Source organism: Megalobrama amblycephala, linkage group LG2 (genome assembly GCF_018812025.1).
Source record: "Megalobrama amblycephala isolate DHTTF-2021 linkage group LG2, ASM1881202v1, whole genome shotgun sequence".
Classification (NCBI taxonomy): Eukaryota; Metazoa; Chordata; class Actinopteri; order Cypriniformes; family Xenocyprididae; genus Megalobrama; species Megalobrama amblycephala.
Genome location: NC_063045.1, coordinates 59,785,155 through 59,812,327, shown reverse-complemented (window position 1 = coordinate 59,812,327; position 27,173 = coordinate 59,785,155). Strand labels below are relative to the sequence as shown.

Genomic DNA, 27,173 nt, shown 5'->3' with positions numbered 1-27,173 from the left:
CCACTCTCCTTCATAGTGTCATCAAGCTTCAGCTTTGTTATTGATTTGAAAATGCGACCTCTAGTGGCAAAAACTTTATTTATATTTTTACTTTATATTTTTGCCTTTAAACAAGAATCTGTGATTTGTTCATTTTGAACCTTTATTTAACTGACAAAAGTACAAAAAACCCATTTCCATTGAACAATTTAATGGTATTTAGTTAATATAAGCACAGATGTGGCAGAATTAAGAAATCACAGTTTAGTTCTGTGAGTTTAAATTTGTCTTTGGCTTCAGCACACAAAACGCACAAAGCACGACAGAACAATCTTTTCTTTTGTGTATTGTAATTTCCCTAATGTCCCTCTTCTGTGGAAATGAGGTTTGTAAATCTTGAATGGTCTGAGAGTGAGTAAAGTATCAACAGATTCTCATTTTTGGGTAAACTCTTCTTATTTAACTATAAAAAGAGTCCCACGGCATTGTCCGGTCTCTTGTCAAATACTTGAGTTTTTAGATGATAGAGCCCTGTCTGGATTAATTAAACAAGGCAATGATCTGGCCTACAAAGAGAGTTTAAATTATTATTATTATTATTATTATTATTAGCTCATGTGATTTAAAAGTGAATGTGGGTAAAACCAAAGCATTGCTTATTGATTTCAGAAAGAAGAGCTCCTCCCAGTGATCATTTCGGGTCAGAAGACAGATCTCTTAATGTGTGTCTATCTGTTGAAAAGAGAACAAGAGTTACATGAGAAAAGGTGCTTCATTTTGAAGGTCATCCACTACATGATTTAATGGACTAAGAGGAGCTCTACTGAACTCATCAGAAGGTCTTTTGGGTCTGTCAATGATTCACTTTTTTATGGCTTATTTATTGATTGATTTTTGTGCATTAACAGTTATATGTATTGTTTGTACATGAATGTAATCCAGGAGAAAGCTGTCTAACCTGTTCCAGTTTGTCACGCGTAAGCCTCTGATCTTGTCGGACACACTTTCGAAGTTATTCAGGATGTTCTGGAACATATTCCTCAATGCATCTCTGACATCATTGTACACTGGGACTTGGTTTCGGCTGTCCTGCAGCCAGTGATAGTGGGCCTTCCCGTCCACATACACATCATGTTTCGCCATCTTACTGGAGAGGTTTATCACCTGCTGATGAATCTCATGGATTCCACTTCTATCAGCTTCGTTGTCAGATGTATGAGCCTTGAGGTATGCCACAAGTGCCTGTCGGAGCTGCCTCATGTACTCTCCGTACACAATTGCATTATAATCCACATAACCCTCCTCCGGACTACAGAGACAAACACACCAAAAAAAAAAAAGATAACAATTAACTCAAACTAAAAGTGAAAATATCTAATTATGTCGAATGAAAACTAAATGAAACTGAAGCTATTTATGCACTGGTTCAGAACTGACCGTAAATGTACTAATACCATGAGTTAAAAATATAACATTTAGGTCAGACCTTTTTATAACTTGAAAAACATATACGAATGTGAGCTGAGGGAATGTAAGCCACTGCACCTCAAAGTGCATCTCACATTCTGAGTGACAGGGGACTCTGGCAATCATTCGGAATTCACGGAACCATAGTTACATACATAACCAGCATTCTGTTTTATTCCTCCTGACCGCCAGAGATGGTGATACTATATTAATCCAACAAAGTCACACAGGGAACAGGAGCAGAAAACATGGCTCAATAACTGTTGGTTCAAAAGACTGATTAATAAACTGGTGCAGGACCTTAGGAAAGCCAGAATGGGCCTAAGGATAACCCCAATGCCCTCTGGTTTCCACTTCATACAGGACTGGCTCTCAGACATGAACCTCACTAAGGCCGCCTTCAAGGATTTCACTGAACCTTGACCTGACACATGACAGAATAGGACAATCAGTCACAGCTTTACACTTCCAAGGATCCATTTGGATCAGGCCTGTTTCCACTATAATCTTAATTTTGCTGTGGAAAGTACAACGCAGGGAAGACATTTCACGGAGGGTGCAGTGGGTGGTGCGATTACATCGTTACAACAGTAGGTGGCGACAAGTGACTGTTTAAAAATGTATTAGTCAAAGATTCATTCATTCAGGAAATTAGTTCAAAAACACTGATTTATCCAGTAATGAAACAAGTTATGTATTTATGGGCGCGTCATTAAATCATTCACTAAAACCGTTCATTAATCAGATTAATTAAATGTTTTAAATAGACTAATTACATGTGTAATTACATGTTAATTTGTTTAGTTGTCTGTTCAGAATCATGGAAGAATTGTGGTCTCTGTTAAAAACAAAAAAATCATGACTGTTAATTTAACCAGAATCATGCAGCTTTAACACACACACACACACACACACACACAACACACACACACACACACACACACACACACACACACACACTCTTACCTGAAGGAGGTCACCATTTTTTTAATGGCATCTTGTTGAGGTTCGCTGAGGGGGATATAGAGGTATTTCTTCAGGTTATTCATCTCCTCATGGTAGTGCCTCAAATCTTTCAGCAGGTCCTCCAGAACTATGATGTGGAACTTAAGGACTCCGTTATTGAAGACATGCTGGCTGTGGTCATTTCCCCTAGGAAGAGGAGTCAGCGTGCGAGTAGAACCAATGTCGTCTAGTGCTCTCTGGGCAGCGATTCTGAGCTTTTGGTCCAGATTCATCCTGTTCTCTTCTGTCAGGAAATTTTCTTTAAAAAAAAAAAAAAGAAATTATGGATTTTGTCATCCTTGTGGGGACATTTTGCTCCCATAACATACCAGGACCCACACAGACACAATCATCATATTAGTGTTCCTGACTCTTGGTATATGTGTGTGAGATTTGTGTACTGGTGTATCTCGCTCTTACCAATCATGTACATTATTAAGATTACAAAAACTCCCAACACTGCAAAAATGCTGTTCTTACTTATAATTTTTGTCTTGTTTCCAGTCCAAATATCTAAAAATTCTTAGATCAAGAAACATTTTCTTGACAAATAAAAATTATTTTCTTGTTCCCAGAAAAAATAAGTCAAAATTAAACGAGTTTTCCCTTAAAACAAGCAAAATAATCTGCCAGTGGGGTAAGCAAAATAATCTTATATCAAACCAAAAATAAGATCTTGTTTGCATTTTGGATTAAGATTATTTTGCTTACCCCACTGGCAGAAGATCATAGAATTTTTAGATATTTGGACTGGAAACAAGACAAAAAATTATAAGTAAGAACAGCATTTTTTTGCAGTGAAAACTATGGTCTCAATCAGGTCCTTTTTTGGTCAGCAAGTTTATCTGTATCAAAAAAACATAATATTTCACCAAATGGATGCAGAAATGTGTATTAATGTCTGAAGAATTCAGTGATTAATCATGATGTTGACAGCAGGGGTGTTTCTAAAGTTTGATCACTACTGGCGCAAAGACCCCCCAATGCTTTGGAATGTTCCAAAAGTGCATATAAATTTATAAATTTATACGCATACCAATGCTGAGAGCACTGGATTTGCCACCATCAAAGCTGGAAGTGCTGGGCCAAGCTCATCTCAACTCACCCTTTATTTATAAAGCACTTCCAAAACCATTAGAAAGGACCAACGCCTCCACAACGCCTCAAATGAGACCAAGGAACATTTAGGAGCATATTAAATATATGAATGCGATTCACTTGTGGTTGTATAAGCACACATTATGCAATGCAATATTAATCAGGAATTAAAAAAATGCTTTTGAGCAGGTGTAGTGAAATTTTTAATTGTGTCAAATTAAAAAAACTTTTAACAGTCAAAATTATATTAACGAAGATGGGTGTGTGTGTGCTTTGTGTATTGTATTCTCAAAAATGTAAAAAAATATATGACACCCCGTGTCCCGTCCCGTCACACTGGTACTCGCGAGTTACGAGTCAGCTTGGCAGACTGTAACTAAACAATTAAACAATTAAAAATTCAGATATCGAGCATTTCAAGTTTTTTGGTGATTCTATAGTGATCAGTCAATTGGCTGATGACAGCCTTATTTTTAAAGAATGCTGATCAGTTTCCAAAAACTCACCAAAGTATTAACAATTTTTCTAATGCCTTATAGTCTATGTCTTAATTTAAGTATATGAAATAATGACATTGAAAGAATCTCATCTTACACAAATTTAAAATGTACCTTGGGATTGTAATTACCAAAGATATAGTGGAATGTGAAGCATTACACATATCTATTAGAATAGCTGAATGTAAGACCAGATTGGATAGATGGATGCAGAAAGACATTTCTATATTTGGTCAAATTCTATTGACCAAAGTTAAGTCTGTGTAGATGCATTTATGCTGCAGGATCCCTTCCCATTTCAGATAAGAAAATTAAGTTAATTAATCAGATGAACTTCAACTATATTTGGAATAGAAAAGCTCATTATATTAAAAAAGTGACAAGTGTGAAAGATTATAAAGAAGGGGGTTTACAGGCCATATATTTTGATTGCATGAATGGTACTTTCAAGGTTAATTTGCTTAAAAACGTTGTAATAAATTTCTGGTTCTGCACTCCTAATATCATTACAAGTGTTGGTATAGAATTTTTTTATGTTGTGATTTTTCAACACAAAAACTCCCTCTTAAACTGTCAGAATTTCATAAGCAGTTTCTTTTATACTGGTAGTTGATTTATAAACATAACTTTCCCCCCACAATTCACCGCAAAGTCAATCTTTTTCAAAGAATGGTGGGAGAGAGGTATCTGGTCTGCTGTTCACCTGTTAGATAAGTTTTTTGATGATGAATCAAAAAACTTTTTGTAAAAAAATATAACTTTTATTGTGATTACAAACAATTGAATATGGTGTTGAACTGCATTCCAAAGGCCTTTGTACAGATGGTTAGTCATACAGTGCCCAATCTAACTCAAGCTCTGCATTTACACATAAATGGGCAAGATTTTTTTTTACAAGTAGCTTACCAAATAAAATAAAAAAAATTAATTAATCAGAACTTTATTAACCCAAGATACATTTCCAAATCAAGCCAGTCGAAATAATGTGACCAAGAGCTCCATTCATAAATTAAGAACTTTATGGGCCCTATCTTGCACCCAGCGCAATTGACTTTGTACACCGACGCATGTGTCATTCCTATTTTGCACCCGCGCAAAGCGCGCTTTTCCCTCCACAGAAGCACGTCGCTAAACTAGTGAATGAACTTGCGCTCCTGGGCGGTTCAGCGCAAAAAAGGAGGTGTGTTCAGGCGCATTGCCCGCGCATTGCTATTTTAAGGAGCTGAAAATAGACTGCGCCATAGACCAACTCAAACCTGGTCTAAAGTCAATGGCGCAATATTTTTTTGTTAGAGCGCGTTGGTAGAAACTGCGCCTCTGGGCGCGTCCACAGTGCGCGTTGACTTTGCTTATTACACACAGGGATGCGCATCACACAAACATGCCAAATATTAAAAACAAAAGGATTACAGTGTAAAAGAATATTATTGTGTAGGCTACATAAATATAAAAATGTAATGATGAATAGTCATTGCTGGTATTAGAATTAGGCTACCTATTTTCAATTCAGCCTATTACTACTTATAATGATGAACGAAATTGGCTAATTAATTGAACAATCGTGCCAATATACACACATATATATTAACTGACTCATCGCGTGTACGCCATGTAAATAGCAATCCGCCATGGCGCGAGCGCATCTCGCTCTTAAAGGGAATGGGAGATGACACTCTGATTGGTTTATTTCACGTTACGCCCAAACCACACCTATGAATAATGAAGCTACTTCAGACCAACCCATTTTAGATTTGCGCCGGGCGCAAGAGCCATTTATCCCGCCAGGAAAATAGCAACAGCGCCGAGACCCGCCCACAAAGTTACTTGCGCTTCGCGCTTTGACACTTGCGTTTCAGATCGTTAAAATAGGGCCCAGTATCTTTCTTTTCCCTCCCAAAGCCAAGTAAGTACACAAAATTTTTAATGACATCTATCCGTCATCAGAATTTCTTAGATATTGACCACAATAATTTTACTTTCTGTGATTCTGACATTGAAACGACTGTACATTTTTTCGTTGACTGTATATTTAGAAGAGCTTTTTGGTCTGATTTGTATGAGTGGCTTAAAGTTCCTATTAAGGTTAATTCTCAATTTTCTAAAAATGATATAATTTTTGTTATTATTATGGAAGATATACATATTCAATTTTTGCTGAATAATTTTCTTATTTTGGGAAAATGTTTCATTCACAAATGTAATTGCCTTAAAGGGTTAGTTCACCCAAAAATGAAAATTCTGTCATTTATTACTCACCCTCATGCCGTTCCACACCCGTAAGACCTTCGTTCATCTTCAGAACACAAATTAAGATATTTTAGTTTAAATCCGATGGCTCCGTGAGGCCTCCATAGGGAGCAATGGACATTTCCTCTCTTAAGATCCATTAATGCACTAAAAACATATTTAAATCAGTTCATGTGAGTACAGTGGTTCAATATTAATATTATAAAGCCATGAGAATATTTTTGGAGTGCCAAAAAAAACTAAATAATGACTTATATAGTGATGGCCGATTTCAAAACACTGCTTCAGGAAGCTTCGGAGCATTATGAATCTTTTGTGTCGAATCTGCTGGCCATCACTAAATAAGTCGTTACTTAGTTTTTTTTTTGGCACTCCAAAAATATTCTCGTGGCTTTATAATATTAATATTGAACCACTGTACTCACATGAACTGATTTAAATATGTTTTTAGTACATTAATGGATCTTGAGAGAGGAAATGTCATTGCTGGCTATGCAGGCCTCACTGAGCCATCGGATTTCAACTAAAATATCTTAATTTGTGTTCTGAAGATGAACGAAGGTCTTACGGGTGTGGAACGGCATTAGGGTGAGTAATTAATGACAGAATTTTCATTTTTGGGTGAACTAACGCTTTAAGACAAAACCATTATTTTCTGTCTTTCAAAAAGAATTTTGGTTGTACTGTAAATTTTTAAGGATGTCAAAATGCATAACAGGAAGAAGACTATCTTATTGAGGAAATTTAAACTAGAAGACCCTGACTTATTTCTTTCTCGTTTTACTTTTATATCAGTAAATATATCAGCTCTGCTCTATTGGATTTTCTTAAGATTCTGTATTGCCTTATTGTACTTGTTTCTTTCTGCAATAATAATTTTAAATAAGTAACATAATCATTTTAATGAGCTGACTCACGGACATCTCTTTTAATTCAGATTACATAAACAGAATAGACTATTTGTTTCCGATTTGTTTCAATTTGTTTTCGAACCTGACATTTTAACATTTCTTTAGACATAAGTCTCATTTTGTGCGATTAGTATTCACTAAGTTACTAAGTTACGAAGTCCAATCTGTCCAAACTATCAGATTGGACTTCGTTCAAGATGGTCCTCATTGCAGGAACACAAGATCTAAGGGGTGGAGTTGGATCTAGATCAAAACTCCTCCCAATTTTCCATATATCTCTAAACGTACCCATCTCCGCCCCCCTGGATCTAAATCCAACTCCTCCCACTTTACATATTCCTTAACCTATCCGACTCCACCCCCTGGATCTCGAATGTTCTGCAGCGAGGGGCTACTGGGCGCGACCGCTGGCTTGAGGGGATTAACAGGTTAAAAGGATAGTTCACCCAAATATGAAAATTCTGTCATCGTTTACTCACCCTCAAGTTGTTCCAAACCTGTATAAATTTCTTTGTTCTGTTGAACACAACGGAAGATTTTGAAGAATGTAACAGTTGACTTCCATAGTATTATTAGTATTAAAAATACTTTTAGTTACCACTTGTAGTACACTATGTGTTCAAATGTACTATAAGTAGTATCCAAATATATTTTCTAAAGACAGAGATAGTATATTAAAAGCACATTTTAGTTCATATTTCATGGTGTCTCAAAATAGCACAGTTGAGTACACTTAGATGTTCTTAAGATTATCTTAAGAAGTACTAAAGAAATTTTTTTTGTATATTAAGTACAAAATTAGTGCATTGTAGAAGTGTACTTTTTTGTCAACTGGGCAGCCAAATCTGCATCCCCAGGGTTCGGATGAAGGGTGGGGTCTACGCCAAAGAATTTCAGTATAACTAAGCATGAAACGTTGTACCATGTTTAGCTGTACCGTCTGTCACTATCACCAGTTTATACTTTACGGATTAAATAACATGTAAATGTTTACCTGCCCTCTGAGTCTTTATGGTAGAAATAGCATTAACATCAGTTGACAGGTACTCACTCACTTTGGTAGCTCTAGAATTTTCCTGTCTTGACCTCTGCTCTGAAGGTTCTTGTCTTGTGTGCTTGGGCTGAAAACAATCAACGTCACTGGTCTGAGGCCTCCAAATCAACTCCACGCCCTTTTTGCCCTGTTATACCTCTGTTTTCCTTTGTTTTGGCACTCTCAAACTCTCAATCTTTATATAGTATGTGAATGTTAGGTTGTAATTTGCGAGATCTGTTTCCTGTTTTGCTCTCAGAGGCGAAGAACAGGAAACGGGTCATATATGAAAAAAACCTGTATGTTTCATATACAGCAACCATATATCTTCCTTACTCAAATCAGCCAGAATTATCTTATGTGTTTCATATAAGTCCAATACATGTCATATACAAAATCAGACCGATTATGGCCACTTTCATACTAAAAAAAATCACACATACAACTTATATGGGATTTTTAGGCCATATATGAATACTGTAAAAGTCTTGTATGAGTTTTATATGACAACAGTATGCAATGGTGTGTGGTTTTAGTAGAAAATGTGTATGAATATCAGTTATTTCCTATATAAATCATTTAAAATTCTTGATTGAATCATATGCGAGTCAGATAGGATTTATTTAAATTTTGAATCATTTGTTCATATGAATTTTATACGCATTTTATATGTTTTTAATAGGGAAATTGTGCGCTTGTTCTTCAAGCTTCAAGCTTTATGTTTCCACTTAATTCCTCATATTACAACAATAATGTTATTATATCTCTACATATAACATATATCTTATATGAATTCAGTCAATATTACATTGCTAGTTACATATGCTCATTTAAATGTCTGTTAAAACATCAAGAGGCCTCTTTATTTACTATTATAATCGGCGACAGAAGAAAAAAACTTTAACATTGTTTAAATAGGCTATCAAGTCAGCAAGCGCTAACGTTACTGTTTGATTTACTGTGCAGTGAACGTGACTTTGGAGCTTTTGCCGGTTGTTTCACCTTCCACATTGGACCTTGCTGAGGAGAGATAAGTTGGAGAAAGTAATAAATAAATCTCTTATGAATTTTATAATTATTATGTATCCTTGTACACATGTGTCATGAAAGTTGCATTTATTTTGTTTAAGGCTCTCCTGGAGCTTGAGATGAATTTATCACAGATCCTGTTAGACGGCAACCCTCCCCTGTGCCAAACTCCCAAACCAAAGAGGTTCCGCACAGAGGAGATGATTGACATCCAGACCCAGCTGTTGAAAGAAGTTGCTGCACTCTGAAAAGTTCAGGAGGAGTTGCTTCAGGTGGAGAGAGAGAGAGGCTGACCATAAAGAGAGAAACACTAGAAAAGAAATGTAAACTGTAGTAATTCAAGAAATATGTATGACAGTATCTTTCAATAAATATATTTATGACGCGTTTGAAACAACATTCCTTCTCATGCTCATTCATGTTTATTTGATGCTATAAATGAACTAGTTTGTTTGGCTATCACCAGACCAAGCCCAATTTAAAATTGAACATTGGTCTGGGAAGTCTGCTATGTATTTTCTACTGCACAAGAGGCGTGATCAACGAGCATTATTCACGCAATTGGATAGTCCTTCAACCAATCAGATCAACGATCCGGGTGACGTACTTTGCAGCGGGCTAGCTGGTAAATTAGGCTTTTACCAAAGCCGGTCGGTAGTAAGGCAGACACATCCTTCTTTTTTATGAATTGTTCCAGGGCAAGTCTCTGTTCCGTTTTCAAAGAAAACTTGCCTTTGAAATCTTTTAAAACAGCATCGACAGCGGCATCAACTGGTTGCTGCGCTTCGGTGGCCGCCATGTTCAATGTAAACAAAAAACTGCTTGCCGTCGCTTCGTCATCGTGTTATACCCGCCAATAGCGAGCAAGGTGGATAAGCCAGTCTGTGATTGGTTCCCGCAAAAGTGTAACAGAAGCAGTAGAAATGAATGTACGGGTTTCCAGACTGAGTTGCCGGGCGAAATCAAATCGCTGGCAGATCAGGCTTGGTTTACCCAGTCTAATCTCACAGTCACAGAATATGTGCCAGATACATTACTGAGTTTGGTAGCCTATAAAGTCTAAGCAGAGCATGATCAGGAAGGGTGAGGAGATCTGCTCGATCTCTAAGAGGCCTTTGACAACCCACAACACTTCCGTCGGGATCACAGACATCTAATTAGCCAAGTATGCTAGTTTATATAGTATGTAGTTTATATAGGCTAAGTAAAATTTTTAAGTAGTTTTAATCTCGAGATGGTTTTATTTTTTTATTATTGCTTGGCCTTAATCCTCTTCCGTAAATATAAGTTTTATAATTTTGCAAGGTTTAATATTTGAAAAAAAGCATACATTTCATTAAAAATCTTACCTTTTGGGGATTTACGAATAGTATTCAGTTATCTTAACTTTAAGAAGTTATTTAAGATGATTTTTATAAACATTCTTTTCAAGAATTTGAAATTTCCTTAAGTTTTGTCTTAAGAACAATCTTAAGAAAAAAAGATAACATTTTAAAAAAATGTTTACAAAATATACAAAATATTCTTATCTTTTTTCTTAAGTTAGAAAATAAGAAGAAATTGGCAGTTAAGAAGAATTTTATTCTCAAGAACATTTCGTGAATCCGGCCCCTGATCTCTATCGGTTAGCTGGCCTAACAGTTCTATGCGTGAGCTCTTAACCAATGATACACTGAAGCTACAGAAGGACCATCTTCCTCATTTCCATGTTACACACGGAAAAGTAAAAATAAATTAATCAATAAATAAATAAATCTAAAAATAAATACATGTCGAAATAAATGAATCTAAAAATAAATGAATGCATACATACATAAATAAATCTAAAAATAAATGTAAAATTAATATATATAAATACAAAAATAAAAAAAGTTTAAAAATGCAAAAATGTATAAACGCAGAAAATAATTAATAATAATATTTTGTAACACCGGAAAACCCGAAGTCACCCTCATTTCAGGAAAGCATACTCAGAGTTCTCACTTAACCTCCTTTCTGAAACGGGCCCCTGTTCATTTGTGTGTGTGTGTGTGTGTGTGTGTGTGTGCGTGCATGCGTGAGCCTCTTACTTCCTGTTTATGCGTTGTGGCTGAATTCTTGTCTATTTCACATATTTGCAAAAAAACTTGCTGTGTTATAATCACACTAGTGTGCAGATGGGAGTGGATGTGTCTATTTTAGATATTTTAGAGACTCCTTCATTGCTGTGCACTATTTTTTTCTGCATAGTTGTTGATTTGTAGTTTGTACCACCAAAAGATTCTCTGAGTTTCCATATGAAAAAAACCTGTATGTTTCATATACAGCAACCATATATCTTCCTTACTCAAATCAGCCAGAATTATCTTATGTGTTTCATATAAGTCCAATACATGTCATATACAAAATCAGACCCATTATGGCCACTTTCATACTAAAAAAAAAAAAATACAACTTATATGGGATTTTTAGCTCATATATGAATACTGTAAAAGTCTTATATGAGTTTTACATGACAACAGTATGCAATGGTGTGTGGTTTTAGTAGAAAATGTGTATGAATATCATTCTTATACAATATATTATTTCTTATACAAATCATTTAAAATTCTTGATTGAATCATATGCGAGCCATAAAGGATTTATTTATATTTTTTTCAATCATTTGTTCATATGAATTTTATAGCTTACAGATTTTATATGTTTTTAATAGGGAAATTGTGTGCTCGTTCTTCAAGCTTTATGTTTCCACACACACACACACACACACACACACACACACACACACACACACACACACACACACACACAAAAACAACAACAACAACAAAATACCTCGAACACACGGGTCACGGCTGTCAATCATCAAAGAGCATTAAGGTTTTGGATGTTTTTGTGTTTTCTTCCCCCTAATTTAAGTAAGTTTGGCATTGCTGGCGGGCACCATGCACTTGAGGACAATTTCTGCAAGGTTGCTCCTGTGAGACAAACAAATAAAAGGCAAAGCATTGCTGTTGTTAGGAAGCAAAGTGGCCCACAGTCCATGACTACAGATCAAGTTAGACAAATCAATAGCAACATGTTTGGGGATCTGGACTTCCAAATGGAACCAGAAAGCTGTGAGTTTGACAGGAATTGCCACTATTTTGGCACTGAGCAAGACACTTAAAAGATTAGTTCACTTTGAAATTAAATTAGACCAAGCTTTACTCACCCTCAAACCGTCCTAGGTGTATATGACTTTCTTCTTTCTGATGAATATAATCTGGGAAATATTAATAAATATCCTGACGCATCCAAGCTTTATAATGGCAGTGAATGGGATCAGTGAGTGAGATGAAGAAAGTGTCTCTATCCATATCCATCCATCATTCAATTCAATTCAATTCAGTTTATAAAACATTCAATTTATTTATAAATTGAATGTTTTATGTGAATAAAGCACAATTAAGCACAACTACCGTTGACCAATGTGCTGTACAAAGTAAAAACAACAAAATCACAGATAAATAACAACACAACATCAAACCAGGACAACATCATCACCCGTCATATAGTATAAGATAGATCGATTAAATTTTTTTTTAACTTAGATTTAAAAATGGACAGAGTAGGGGCAGTTCTATTATCAGTGGACAAACTGTTCCAGAGTCTTGGTGCCGCAATGGAAAAGACTCGATCTCCCCTAGTCTTGAGCCTAGATCTAGGAGCCACTAAGAGCCTCAAGTTGGCAGACCTAAGAGCTCTTGTAGGTTGATGGATTGTCAACAGATCAGAAAGGTAAGATGGTGCTAACCCATTTAACGACTTAAAAACTAATAACAGTACTTTAAAATGTATCCTATAGTGCACAGCTAGCCAATGGAGTGACTGGAGGACAGTAGATATATGCTCCCGTTTGCTAACTCCTGTCAGGGCTCTGGCAGCAGCATTCTGAACCATCTGAAGGCGATTTATGGAAGACTGATTAATCCCCAAATAAAGAGAATTGCAATAATCAAGCCTTGTGGTGATCAAACCATGTATTACTCTTTCAAAATTTGTAAATGAAAGAAAGGACTTCATCTTTACTAGAGTTCGCAGCTGATAAAAGCTGGACTTCACAACTTGGTTGACCTGTCTATCAAGCTTTAGGGCACTATCCAACACCACGCCCAGGTTTTTCACACATGGCTTAACAAAAGGTTCCAGAACACCAAGATTTACATCTCCTGTACCATGTAGATCAGAGGGGGTAAACACTATAACCTCAGTTTTACTCTGATTCAAACTTAAAAAATTCAGAGACATCCATGCTTTGACATCCAAAAGTGGTCACATGTTCTACACCATTCTTATGTTTAAAAGGCAAATATATTTGTGTGTCTTCTGCATAACAATGATAATTTAGGCCATACTTTTCAAAGATAGTACCAAGAGGGTGCATGTATAGAGAAAATAACATAGCTATTTGTGCTAATGTGGAGCCCTGAGAAATCCCAAAGGTCAATGGTACAGAAGATGATCGAAATTTACCAATATTGAGAGAAAAACTCCTGTTTGTCAGGTAAGACTGAAGCCAATGTAAGACTGAACCTATGATGCCCACTATCTGTTCTAAATGGGACAGCAGAACATTATGGTCTATTGTGTCAAAACCAGCACTTAAGTCTAAGAGTACCAATGCTTCCGAATCTCCAGAGTCAGTGGCTAGAAAGATGTCATTGAGCATTGAGCACCTGATTGAAATATATCAAAAATATTGCACTCTGCCAGGAAACTTTGGAGCTGACACAAAACTACTTTATCTAAAATTTTTGTTAAAAATGGAAGATTAGAAATAGGTCTGAAATTTGATAAATCAGAGGAATCTAAATTAGGCCTCTTAAATCTGGGTTAAACCGAGGCATGTTTCAGATACTCAGGAATGACTCCTAACTCAAGACATTTGTTTATAAAATTTAAGATTGTCAGACCCCTATACACCTAGCACACCTATATATTTTAACTGACCTGCAGGATCACCAACAGCCGGTTTGATGTTATGTCTAATTCCAGAAATGTTATCTATAAAAAAACTGGCAGAACCACTCACACATAGCCACTGACTCTGTCGGGTAGGTACATACAACAGGGTTTAGTGCAGCATTAATAATATTAAAAAGTATTCTTGGATTATTATGATTCTTGTAAGAGTAGAAAAATAGTCTGATTTTGCCACTCTCATCGCATTCTGATACTTAAAAAGAGAGTCCTTAAACATCTGATAAGAGATCTGACATTTGTTCTTTTTCCATTTCCTCTCAGCCCTCCTACAGGCCTGTCTCAGTGTCCAAGTGGTGTTGTTCATCCATGGCTCAGGGAGTGACTTTTGGTGTTTTGTCCTCAGTGGAGCGACATCATCTAAAATTTTACTGCAAACAGAATTAAAATTGTAGAGCAGTTCGTCCGGGCTGAGTTCTGGTGAAGAAAGATCAGGAGATTGGGAAAGCTCCTCAAACACTGAAGAAAAAGTAGCAGAGGTAGCAGCTGTGATCCTCCTCACCATGTGGGCCATTGTATGGGGTTTCATAGTATTCAATGCAAGTGGCATATTAAAGATAATAGGATTATGGTCGGAAAACCTATGATCACATATCTCATTGTCACCCAACGAGATTCCATAGGACAATACAAGATCGAGGGTGTGTCCCTGTGTAGGTCCTGTAACCAGCTGCACCAAGTCAAAAGCTTCTGCTAGGTTGGTGAAGTCTTTAGCAAGTGAATTTTGGGGGCAGCATATGTGGATATTAAAATCCCCAACAATTAAAAATCTTTCAAAATTCGGGATAATGCCCCCCCAAAAATATGGAAAATCCGTAAGAAAATCTTTTTGTGGCTTTGGAGGCCTATAGACCACAGCAACAGCTAGCGGAGTGTCAGAGTCCAGCACAAGCAATTACAGTTCAAAGCTGTTTTATGTGGTTCTTTGTATAGTCCAACATTGAAAGCAGTCCTTAAAAATTGTAACCAAACCACCACCCCTCTTCACAGAACGGGGGGAATTAAAATATTTACAACTGGGTGGTAACAACTCCGAAAAAGGAGTTAAATCTCCATTCGAAAGCCACGTTTCAGTGATATATACTGTAGAAAGTCCAAAGTTCGAGAAGTAAAGAAGTCTCTGAGAATAAAAGTCTTATTTACCACAGACCTCACGTTGACCAAAGCCATCTTTATCTGCGCTGAGTCTTCAGCCTGCTGCGAAAGAAAGCAAAGAAAGAAAGTGTAAAACTCTTGCAGTTCACAAAGCTTACACTACGTCCTACACCTTCCCTATTCATTTTACGGAAAAAGTGTAACTGACGTGACGCCAGTTTACACTTTCTTCGGATCTTGAATATAGAAGGCGGTCTGGCGGAAGCTATATATTTTACTTCATAACTTGTTAAATATGGATATATTTTGCATCGCTTCATTTCAGAAGGCCTTTATCAACCATCCTGGAGCCGTGTGGAGTGTGTTTATGATGGATGGAGGCACTTTCTTCAGCTCATACTTATTGATCTGACCTAATTTATGCAATTTATAAATTTATAATGTGTTATGTGTATGCCAGGTTAAAAAGATGCTAAACCATTGAGTGCTTTGTAAGTAATTAGCAAGATTTTAAAATCTAAATGATGTTTAACAGGAAGCCAATGCAGTGTTGACAGAACTGGGCTAATATGGTCATACTTCCTAGTTCTAGTAAGAACTCTAGCTGCATTTTGTACGAGCTGTAGTTTATTTCGTGAATTGGTAAGTTTCATCAGGGCATGAAGAAATATAGAGCTGAGTATCATCAGCGTAACAGTGAAAACTAACGCAATGCTTCCTAATGATATTTCCCAAGGGTAGCATGAACAGAGTGAAAAGCAACAGTACCATTTCTTTCTAAAAAGGAACATAGTTGTGATGAAACTGCCTTTTCTAGTATTTTTGACAGAAAAGTGAGATTGGAGATCATCCTGTAAGTGACTAATTCTCTAGGATCAAGTTGTGTTTTTTTAATAAGAGGTTTAGTAATAGGCAGCTTAAAAGTTTTTGGTATGTATCCTAGTGACAAAGATGAATTGACAATATTAAGAAGAGGATCTATGACCTCTGGAAGCATCTCTCTTAATAGCTTAGTCGGTCTAACATACATGTTGTTGATTTTGATGATTTAACAAGTTTAGACAATTCTTCCTTTCCTAAAGCAGCAAAACTTTCCCCTTGTCTCTGTGTCTCTTATTTGTTTCTCCCAACGAATTGTAAAAGGGCTTCACAAGATCTGGAGGTGAATTACAGAAGACTGTAGATAGTTGAATAAACATTTCTGTAATTTACCTCCAGAAGCCCCTTTACAATGCAATTCTACACAATTTAAACATGGAACACATGACAGCCCATAGGCGTTCAGGATATGAGGTTATTTTACTGTCTAATTTGACCATAAAACCAACTTCTGTACAGCACACGCCTGTGCTCTTGTTATAGATGCTTAACCACATGGCTGTTTAAAGGAAATGACAGCATGAAACTTAAACAACGAAAAACTTGTGCCACCACAGATAGATTTATACAAGTTATCAAAGTGACACTATTTTAAAAGTAGCCTATACAATTATAACCAAACAAACATAATTGCTGTTGGCTCATTTACTCAGAACATATCCTAACGATAGGCCTCTGGCAAATAAATGGCTGTAATCATATCTCATGACACAAACTACTGAGCATATACATATTAAGTTTTTTTCTTTTTAAAAGCTTAACTTTGTTCGACACTGATGGTAAGTTTACATGACAACAATGTTCTAAAAACAGAAACATTTTTCCTTTGTACTTTTCACATACAAATGACAACTTTGTCAAAATGATCCACAAAAATGACTAACATTGCTGTATTCTGCTGCCAGGCCAGTAGTTGGCGATGTCACTTTGTAAAGAAACACTACGCGCCTAAAGACTGAACACATAATACACATGTGAATAACATCGCCATTTTCACAGATTCATATTTTTGATGTTTACGTGGAGATGATAATAATGACCTTGCCAAATGTGCGCTCGGGCTTTCCGTAGCCGCAGCTCTCATCAGCTGTCACCAGACGAGCATTTCATTTTAAGATGTACATATTTGTTGTTTTAATATTAAATGAATAATGTCGTCGAAAGGAACGTTGCGAGGTTTTTACTTCAATACTGTGCTGTCTCTCGCCCGCTCTCTGGCTGCTCATCGACCCGCTCCGACGCGTGACTTAATAGTCTGTTTTACAGGGAAATATAAACTTCCTTACATTTTGGTGAACTTCTGTGATAATATACTGCATCATTAAGTTTTCGTGATGTGTGTGCACCTATTGAATTACTGCGCAGTCAAAATTTCAGTATTATTTATAGTTTATTAAAAAGCCTTTATTTTATAATGTTATTTTAAATTTTTTTTTTTTTTTTAAAATGTTAAATATTTTTTATTTCCAGTTAATTTCAGTACTTCAACTTATTTCAGTTAGTTTTCATTTAGTTGAAGTTTTTCATCTCATATATTGTTTCATTTTAGCGTTATTTAAATTAACACAAAAGTTTAGTTTTAGTTAACTATAATAACCTGTTACGGATGCTGGTGTATAAAGCACATGACGAGGAGAAATATATCTAAACAAGTCTTTTACTAGAATATCCACAGGAGAATACAGGAACATACACCAAACAATACCGGACAACACAGGACTGGAAACACAGGGCTTATATACAAGGGATAACAAGCAGGGTGATAAGGAACAGCTGGGTGTGATGATTATGTGATCAGTTGCTATGGTGACAAACTGGTGGCGGGAAATAGAACAACAACAAGTCCAAACCAAGTCCAAAACAGAGTGCACATGTGACATATCGCCCCCTCCCGGAAAGGCGCGTCCTCGCGCCGTGGAGAGAGGAAGAAGAAGAGATGGAGCAGATAATGTAGGAGGCGGTTCGGGAGGCGGACGGCTATCCGGGAGGAGGTGAAGAGCAGGAGTCCAGGGTGGTGCAACAATCCAGGGAGGTGCAGATGGTGGTGAAATCCAGTGACTGGCCTTGAGCAGAGGAGTCTGGAAGATGCTCCAGGCCACAGCCAGGACGGCGACCCAAGGCGGCGTTGCTGGAGGGAGGAGCCGAGGTGGTGAGGCGTTCCAAACCACCTTGGGGAGACGTGGAAGCAGCGCCGCCGATGAAGAGGGACCTTTAGGCGAAGACAGAGAGCCGAAGGAGCGGAGTGATGCCGATGACCTCGGAGTCCGCGACGAGGCAGCAGCAGTGTACCGGAGGGCTGAGGTGGAGCTGGAACTACTGAGGGCCGAGGCGGAGTCTGAGGGAAGGCGGAGCCCAACGGAGCCGTAGGGGTGGAGGGTCGGAGAAACTCGAATGACCCGTAAGTCCGTGGCGAAGTGAAGGCGATGACTGACCCAGGCGGAGTCGCAGGACCGAGGGAGTCCAGTGGAGCCGAACGCTCGATGGTCACTGCTGTAGACGAGGGTGGCAGGAGCAGAGGCGGAGGAGTCAGGACGATGAGTCGAGGTGGAACGACGTGATCTGAGGCTGGAGGCGGAGCCACAGGATCCTCATCGCCTGAGGCTGGCTCACAGCAGGCCCCAGGTGTAGCCACGCCACTGAGAGGAGGCTGGAGTAGAGCTGAGGGCATGATGTGAGACAGTGAAGGCTGGGTAGCAGGCAAGGTTGTGGGCTGGAGAACAGGCAGAAAAGCAGAGGGACTAGGACAAACAAAGTCATTAACGGGGTTTTGGAGAGGAGGTGGGAGAGGGAGGCTGGGTGGGACCATTTCATCCAAAATGAAAATGACAGTTTCAGGAGGTACTAACTCAGATAAGGAATCTTCTCCAAAGTCATACTCTATAGCGCTTGCCTGGAACTCACTCTCAGTGGCGGGAGTGTGGGCGGGGCTCCCATCCAACCCCTCGTCATCCACACTGTCTCCCTCGGCGATGGTAACAGCAGACTCACACACCTGGTCAGACACGCTGGGCTCCGTCTCCGTGGCGATGTTATGCTCAGTCGTTCCGCTGGTCGCTGGCTCCTGCATCGCGGTGGAGGTGGGCTCTCTGTCTTCGGTGGAGTTGTGCTGTCCTTCCATGCCGTCTGATGGTTCCTGGCTGGGCGCTGGAGTGGGAGTGGGACTGGCGTCGTTGTCGTAGAAACCCACGGTCATTGACGATCCACAGGACGCCAGTACCCACTCCACGTATTCAGGGAAGCTCCCTCGAGGTCCTTCCCCAGACAGCAGCGCTTTGGTGGTGGTGTTCAGGCCGGCAAACAGAAAGTTGCAAAGGCTGCTGTCCAGGAATTGTCGATGGTGCTAGGAACAGAAAGTCATTCAGATGTTCCTCGAGGGAGCGGTCCTTCTGCTCAAGGCAGATTAACAGAAATGCAGGTGTGTACATAGTGACGGGGATGTAAAGAGAAACACGAAAAAACACTAAGACGGAAAACAACAAACACTTAACACGCCGCAATCTGTTTGACTGTTTTGGTCCGGTATTCTGTTACGGATGCTGGTGTATAAAGCACACGACGAGGAGAAATATATCTAAACAAGTCTTTTACTAGAATATCCACAGGAGAATACAGGAACATACACCAAACAATACATGACCAATACCGGACAACACAGGACTGGAAACACAGGGCTTATATACAAGGGATAACAAGCAGGGTGATAAGGAACAGCTGGGTGTGATGATTATGTGATCAGTTGCTATGGTGACAAACTGGTGGCGGGAAATAGAACAACAACAAGTCCAAACCAAGTCCAAAACAGAGTGCACATGTGACATAACCCTGGTGGAGACACATTTTACTCTGTAGTTTGACAAATGAAAGATGTGATTAAATATTTCTACAAATTAAAGACAAATGGCTCACTGAGTCTCGCTGCTTCTGCATGATGAAGGTTGCAATTTTTTAAGTACATTTGCATATTTGCATATTATAGGTCCAGAAGCTATAATGCATGTGTCCCGTGGACATCCGTGGTGTTTTCCAGCTGGATGAGCGGAGGAGAGATGCTGTGATCGCCCTCGGTATCTTCCTGGTGGAGTCTGAGCTGTAAATTATACTTATTAATTACTTATAATTACATTGTATATTTTCTCATTTAATTTTTCCTTACACATAATCACATACTAAATGCTGAGGGCCTTATCTGAACACCCTAAAACTTAAGAAACAGAATATGCATCTTAGAAAATGTAAATATATATGTGTATATATATATGTATATATATATATATATATATATATATATATATATATATATATAAATCTTACTTAGTTTTTTTTTTTTTGAATATTTAAAATATGTAAACATTCTTAAAAAAAACATTTACTTGAGAAGCCAAATCCTCTAAGATATTAAGTCTTGTTTCATGAGAAAAATAAAGTGGGTTTATGTTTAAAACAAGAAAACATATCTGCCAACTGGGTCCGAAAAATAAATTTAATTCAAGTGGGAAACTAGTTTATTTTTCTGACCATATTGGCAGGTATTTGTTCTTGTTTTCAGCAAAAACTCTTAATTGTGATACATTTTTCATTAAACAAGACAAGACAATATCTTAAGTCATTTTGCTTCTCATGTAAAAGTATCTTAATTTAAGAACGTTAAGATATTTGTACTGGAAAACAAGACAAAAGCACTAAGTAAGAAAATCATTTTTTTGCAGTGTTGTCACTTTCTAAGATGCATAAATTAACCAAAGCTTTAAATAATAACATACAAATGTGTTTTATACAGTGGTACATATGAAACATGCACTTTCATATTTGGTAGTAATCCAGGTTTAGTGATTATTTTAAGTGCCTATATTAATATACATCTTATGAGCTATTTTTGTTTTTTTAATTCTACTTGTTTACATTAAGTCATTTCCATAATTTGCATATAATTACACCCTGCTGTAACAGCATACCTTACTAACAGTGACATATAATCATGTCAGACCTGTTATTATAACTGTACGCCTCAATCTCTGAAATCCACACCACACGACAGGCTTTGCATAAACACAAATGATTTAAAAAACTGAACGGTGTTGTTTCACCCAAGCAAGCGTCACCAAAGAGCCAGGTTACTCTTGTACAAATACAATGTTTACTTATTTAACATTAGCTGAATGTTGTAAATGATATTAAAAAGGTCAACAGATCTGGCCAGAGCCTCTTAACTACTGATCACAGATCAGTACATGCCTTAAATAACATTCTGTGTGCTTACATTTTCTTTGCTCTCCTACCTCAAGACAAACAAATCTGTAAAGACTGACAACAGAGGTGAAATATTCAGCATATTTAATATCTTTGAGATCAAGGTGACACAATTTCTAGAGTTAAAAGGCCCGTTCGCTCCAAGAACGATAACTATATTTGCGTCCACAGCAACGAACGATAACGGTCTGTTTATTCTAAACTCAAGCGCTGCGGTTTCAAAGCGTGTACAACATGTTTTTGCTGTTCTTGTTGCATTTACACGACTTTAACCAGCAGATGTCCTCAGTATGCTATGTTTGAGTGAATAGCTAGTGTAATCAATCTAATCTAACAGTGAATTAGCTGACAAAGTCAATATAGTGGAATAAAGACAACACCTTTTTCACTTCAACTTCAAAGAAAGCAAGACAGTGTTGTCAAAACTAGCGCTGATACCTGAGGTCATTTTATGTTACACTGTTTGCTAGTCATTATCGTTATTGTGGACTCTATGCTATTATTTTATATTCAGAACAATTTTTAAAACTATATCTTTATTATCTTTATAGTTCATATATCATATATCATTCTTGGTGTGAACGGGCCTTTACTGCAGACTGACATGTAACAGACATTGTAAAAACTGAATGTTAATTTTTCAAATGTATTTTAATACTCTGGCGGCTTGTATTTCACACCAGACCAGAGAACTAGAGTGTCTTAACTTGTAGTTTGCAACACTTTTAGAGGTTAGAAGTACCTCAGTCATAGTAAATAATGTGTATTTTGCCTTCACCGCACATCATGTGTGATTATGGGAGAGTAACTGTCTTGAATTTACAGATCGGTCTGACTGTCAAAACTATCATTTGTGCCTGTGGTTCTTGATTAAGTTGAAAGACATGTTTTAGATATACTGTAATTCATATATCTAAGATATGTTGCAGCCAAATCTTGATATAGTGTTTATTTGACTTTATAAACAGTTTTCATAGCTGACCCATGTTCTGCCAGGAAAGGATTTTATTTTGTGTTTCTGTATCAGTGATCAGAATGCATTCCAAATGTGTGACCTTAAATATGCATTAATTGTCATGCTAACAAAAAATACATTGTGCCTTCAGCTCATGTTCTGATCCAGAATAAATAATGCTGACTGGACAAATGAGTCTATTTCTCTTTGTAAATATATTAGGCAGAAATTGTTTATTTTTTATATAATGCACTTACATAAATGACGATGCCACTATGGTGCCATGGTGTGTGTGTGTGTGTGTGTGTGTGTGTGTGTGTATGTATATGTATATGTATATATATATTATATATATAGATGGCCAGGTAAAATGTTCAATTTTATTTCAGCATAATTAATTGCACAATTTACCCCCATGTGACTCAACTTATCCTCTCCCTAGGCTCAATTTACCCCTATTAGATCATGCCAAAATGTTAAATCGGATGGATCTCCATGTCAGAAATATCAAATATATTAGATGTGACCCTGAACGCTGAAGTCTTCTATCAGCCTGAGAGTTTGACTGAGAAATCCAGGGAAGAACAGAAGGAGACGAAGTGATGATAATAAAAAGAGCAGACTTTATTGAATAATCTTAGTTGTGTATGTTTTAATGCTCAGACTTCATCTGACCAGCACAAATCCAAGTGTTATTATACCAAGGGAAAAACAATGAAAAATGACTTCTTCACATTATTGTCCAGTGATGTTAAAAACCTTGAAATGGAGACATTCTCTTTTCTCTTTCTCATGAAGACAAACATCCCTTCAAACCACACAATCATAAGATTAAACAACAATAGAAAGGAAATAAGTATGGTAAAATATAAAACATAACATTACATAAATTAATAATCATGAAATGATTAAATGATATAAATCAAGTAGGCTATTGAGAATCCTTAGATCCTTCACAAGAAATGCTTCAATGCTTCAAACAAAACTTATTCTGCAAACCCCATTTCCAGAAAAGTTGGGATATTTGGGACATTGTAAATAAAGGCACAATATGTAAGATTTTGTAATAAAACCTCCAAAAACCTCCAAAAAGTGTGATATATTTCATGCAGTTGTGTACTTATCCCGAAAGTTCCCAATTTGTAAATCCAGAGAAATTCCAATTTTAAATAATGGCTCATCCCTTGTCATTGTCACCTATCAATGATGTAAAATCTGAACTATCCTCAGTTTCTGCTTCTCTTTGTGGTGAAAACGACATCTCCCATTCTCCCGTCATTCCACTCTCCTTCATAGTGTCATCAAGCTTCAGCTTTGTTATTGATTTGAAAATGCGACCTCTAGTGGCAAAAACTTTATTTATATTTTTACTTTATATTTTTGCCTTTAAACAAGAATCTGTGATTTGTTCATTTTGAACCTTTATTTAACTGACAAAAGTACAAAAAACCCATTTCCATTGAACAATTTAATGGTATTTAGTTAATATAAGCACATTTTAAATTTGAAAAAAGTTATAAATAAAGATGTGGCAGAATTAAGAAATCACAGTTTAGTTCTGTGAGTTTAAATTTGTCTTTGGCTTCAGCACACAAAACGCACAAAGAAAACACATCATACATTACAAACATACATCAACAATCTTTTCTTCTGTGTACTGTAATTTCCCTAATGTCCCTCTTCTGTGGAAATGGGGTTTGTAAATCTTGAATGGTCTGCGAGTGAGTAAAGTATTAACAGATTCTCATTTTTGGGTCAACTATTCTTATTTAACTATAAAAAGAGTCCCATGGCATCGTACGGTCTCTAGTCAAATACTTGAGTTTTGAGATGATAGAGCCCTGTTGAGTTTAATTAAACAAGGCAATGATCTGGCCTAAAGAGAGTTTAAATTATTATTATTATTATTATTATTATTAGCTCATGTGATTTAAAAGTGAATGTGGGTAAAACCAAAGCATTGCTTATTGATTTCAGAAAGAAGAGCTCCTCCCAGTGATCATTTCGGGTCAGAAGACAGATCTCTTGATGTCTCTAGCTGTTGAAAAGAGAACAAGAGTTACATGAGAAAATGTGTTTCACTTTGAAGGTCATCCACTACATGATTTTATGGACTAAGAGGAGCTCTACTGAACTCATCAGAAGGTCTTTTGGGTCTGTCAATGATTCACTTTTATGGCTTATTTATTGATTGATTTTTGTGCATTAACAGTTATATTTATTGTTTGTTCATGAATGTAATCCAGGAGTCAGCTGTCTAACCTGCTACAGCTGTTTCTCTCACGAAAGCCTTTGATCTTTTTAGACACTTCTTTGAAGTCCTTCAGGATGTTCTGGATCATTTTCTTCAATGCAGCTCTGATCTCATTGAACTGTTTCACATGTTTGTTTTGGTCCTTCTTCAGCCAGTGATCGCAGGCCATTGGGTCCACAAACACATTACGGTTCACCATCTCATCGGCGATGAACTGCACCCGCGAACGCTTTTCATGGAGTTTGTATTTGTCACCTTGGTTGTTAGATGTACAACCCTTGAGGTATGCCACAAGTGCCTTTCGGAGCTCCTCCACATACGCTCCATACACAGCTGCATTATAATCCACATAACCGTCCTTCGGACTACAGAGACAAACACACCAAAAAAAACAAAAAAAAACACATCTAAAGATTATTTTTGACGAGGGGAGAAAGCACTGCAATCACTGCAGCAGTGAAGTGATATATATTTAAATAAAAATAAATAAAGAAATCACTGCTGTGGCTAGATGGTTGAATGGGTAATTGATAAGTCTGTGTGAGACAGGTTGTTTGGAAAGCAATGTTTTATTGTATTATTGAATTATTATTATTGTTGATGAAGAGGGGATTGGCTGGAGATTAAATTTACGAACTTCTGTGGACTAAAAATAAGAAAAACTGACTGATTAGGCTGGAGGGGTGTGTGTAAACTAGCAATGAATATTGAATGGCTGCTCATTAACGGATCTGTTTATAATATATACAGTACAGTATAGTAGCCTACTGTAAAGTACTTGGAGATTGGAAAAAGACAAATGGATCAAATCATTTGCATTTCCCTTAGTAAAAAGTAAATTGAGTAGGACGGTGTAAAAGGTGTGAGTGTGGATTAGTAATCTGGCCCCCTGGTATCAAGGAGAAAAAATGTTGGCCCTCGTCACTATCGAAGTTGCCCATCCCTGGTGTACATAGAGCATTATGAAGACAGCTGTTTTAGATTCTAATCACGAGTCTAAGATTTGTAGCATTGCATCATGCGGCGAGATTCAGCGCAGATGCGGTGGACTTTAAAATCATTTGGCCTGTTGGATGTATTCCAGATTCTTATGAAACTTAACCAACAATGGTTTGTCAGGTTCTGGGAAAGTTAGGATAGGGACAGATATGAATCGGCACTTGAGCTCAGAAAAGGCAGCTTCAGCTTCATGGGTCCAGAAGAACTTTACTCTTCCTCCCTTGGTGAGTGCAGAAAGCAGAGCGTCCACAGAACTAAAGTTCCTATGGAAATGAGCAAAACTGAGAAACCACTGATGTCCCTGACACATGACAGAACGAGCCAATCAGTCACGGCTTGACCCTTCCAAGGATCCATTTGGATCAGGCCTGGTTTCACTATAAATCCTAATTTTTCTGTAGAAAGTATAACACCAAGAAAGACATTTCTAACAACCCTGTACCTTCAGACACAACACACAGGGCAATGGCTAAAGTTCTGAAGTGGGGTTACGATTCAGAAAATTAGATGCAGTCAATGCTATGTCCATAAAAACTGAAACATGCTTACTCCAGACCGTATATGATACAGAACAGTGCAAGAAATGGTCTTTCATGACATTTGAATTGTACTACACCGCACACATAACAGTGTTCACACTATGGATTGTGACAGCGCAATGTACTAAATATGGTCTGTGAGAGCTGTGACATTAAACCTTAATTTTTTATCATGATAATTATTTTTATCGCTTTATCGTCCAGACCTACTACACTTACAGTTTCTACACACTATAGCACTCATCTCACCTGAGCACACACACACTGACCTGAAGTGGGCCACCATTGTTGTGCTAATTGCTTTTTGTTGATCTTCACTGAGGGGCTTCAGGTCCTCCATCAGGTTATTCAGCTGCTCAGAGCCCCCCACTTCATTCAGCAGGCCCTCCAAAACACTGCGGTGGAACTTAAGGAGGTTGTTGTTGAAGACATGCTGGCCCCGGTCTGCTAGCTTATTAGAAGCAGTCAGCGTGCGAGTAGAACCAATAGTGTTTAGTGCGTTCTGGGCGGCGTTTTGAAGCTGATTCCTCTCAAAATTGCCATCACATATCAGATTCTGACCTGTCAGGAAACACAGTGGTGACATGCAAACATTCACACAGTAATTTATCAGGTACTGATCCTTTAGTTCATGTGTGCATAGAACAAAACTGTATAACTATTTCATGGATGGATAAAACAGACATTGTAGATTGTGATTTAGGAGAATAGGTAGGTAATGCCTTTAGTTTAGAGCACACACACACACACACACACACACGCACAGAGAGGTGGGTAGAGTATCCAAAAACTGTACTCAAGTAAAAGTACATGTACTTATAGAAATATTTACTCAAAGTAAAAGTGAATGTAATAATATATATACATACACACACACACACACACACATATATATATATATATATATATATATATATATATATATATATATATATATA

At 37.4% G+C, this 27,173-nt stretch overlaps 1 protein-coding gene across 2 annotated transcripts; it reads right to left on the bottom strand.

Annotated features, from left to right (window-relative positions):
- Positions 1–555: 555 nt before the first annotated feature.
- On the bottom strand, positions 556–26,878 carry LOC125262503. 2 transcript variants are annotated; one of them, XM_048181298.1, is made up of 3 exons: positions 26,505–26,878; positions 24,706–25,062; positions 556–711 (listed from the first exon to the last, which is right to left on the bottom strand). In XM_048181298.1, exons 1-3 carry the CDS (start codon positions 26,819–26,821, stop codon positions 708–710), a joined length of 678 nt encoding a protein of 225 aa, XP_048037255.1. In that variant the 5' UTR covers positions 26,822–26,878; the 3' UTR covers positions 556–707. The 2 variants fall into 2 exon arrangements, with proteins under 2 accessions (XP_048037255.1, XP_048037254.1); XM_048181297.1 differs by lacking the exon at positions 556–711 and adding an exon at positions 23,044–24,481 and having other exon boundaries at positions 26,505–26,875.
- Between the last annotated feature and the right edge of the window lie 295 nt (positions 26,879–27,173).

Coding starts and splice junctions, on each gene's coding strand:
- LOC125262503 (XM_048181298.1), bottom strand. CDS start 26,821: ATGTCACCACTGTGTTTCCTGACAGGTCAGAATCTGATATGTGATGGC. Junction 25,063..26,504: donor ACAATGGTGGCCCACTTCAG/GTCAGTGTGTGT, acceptor TTGTCTCTGTAG/TCCGAAGGACGGTTATGTGG.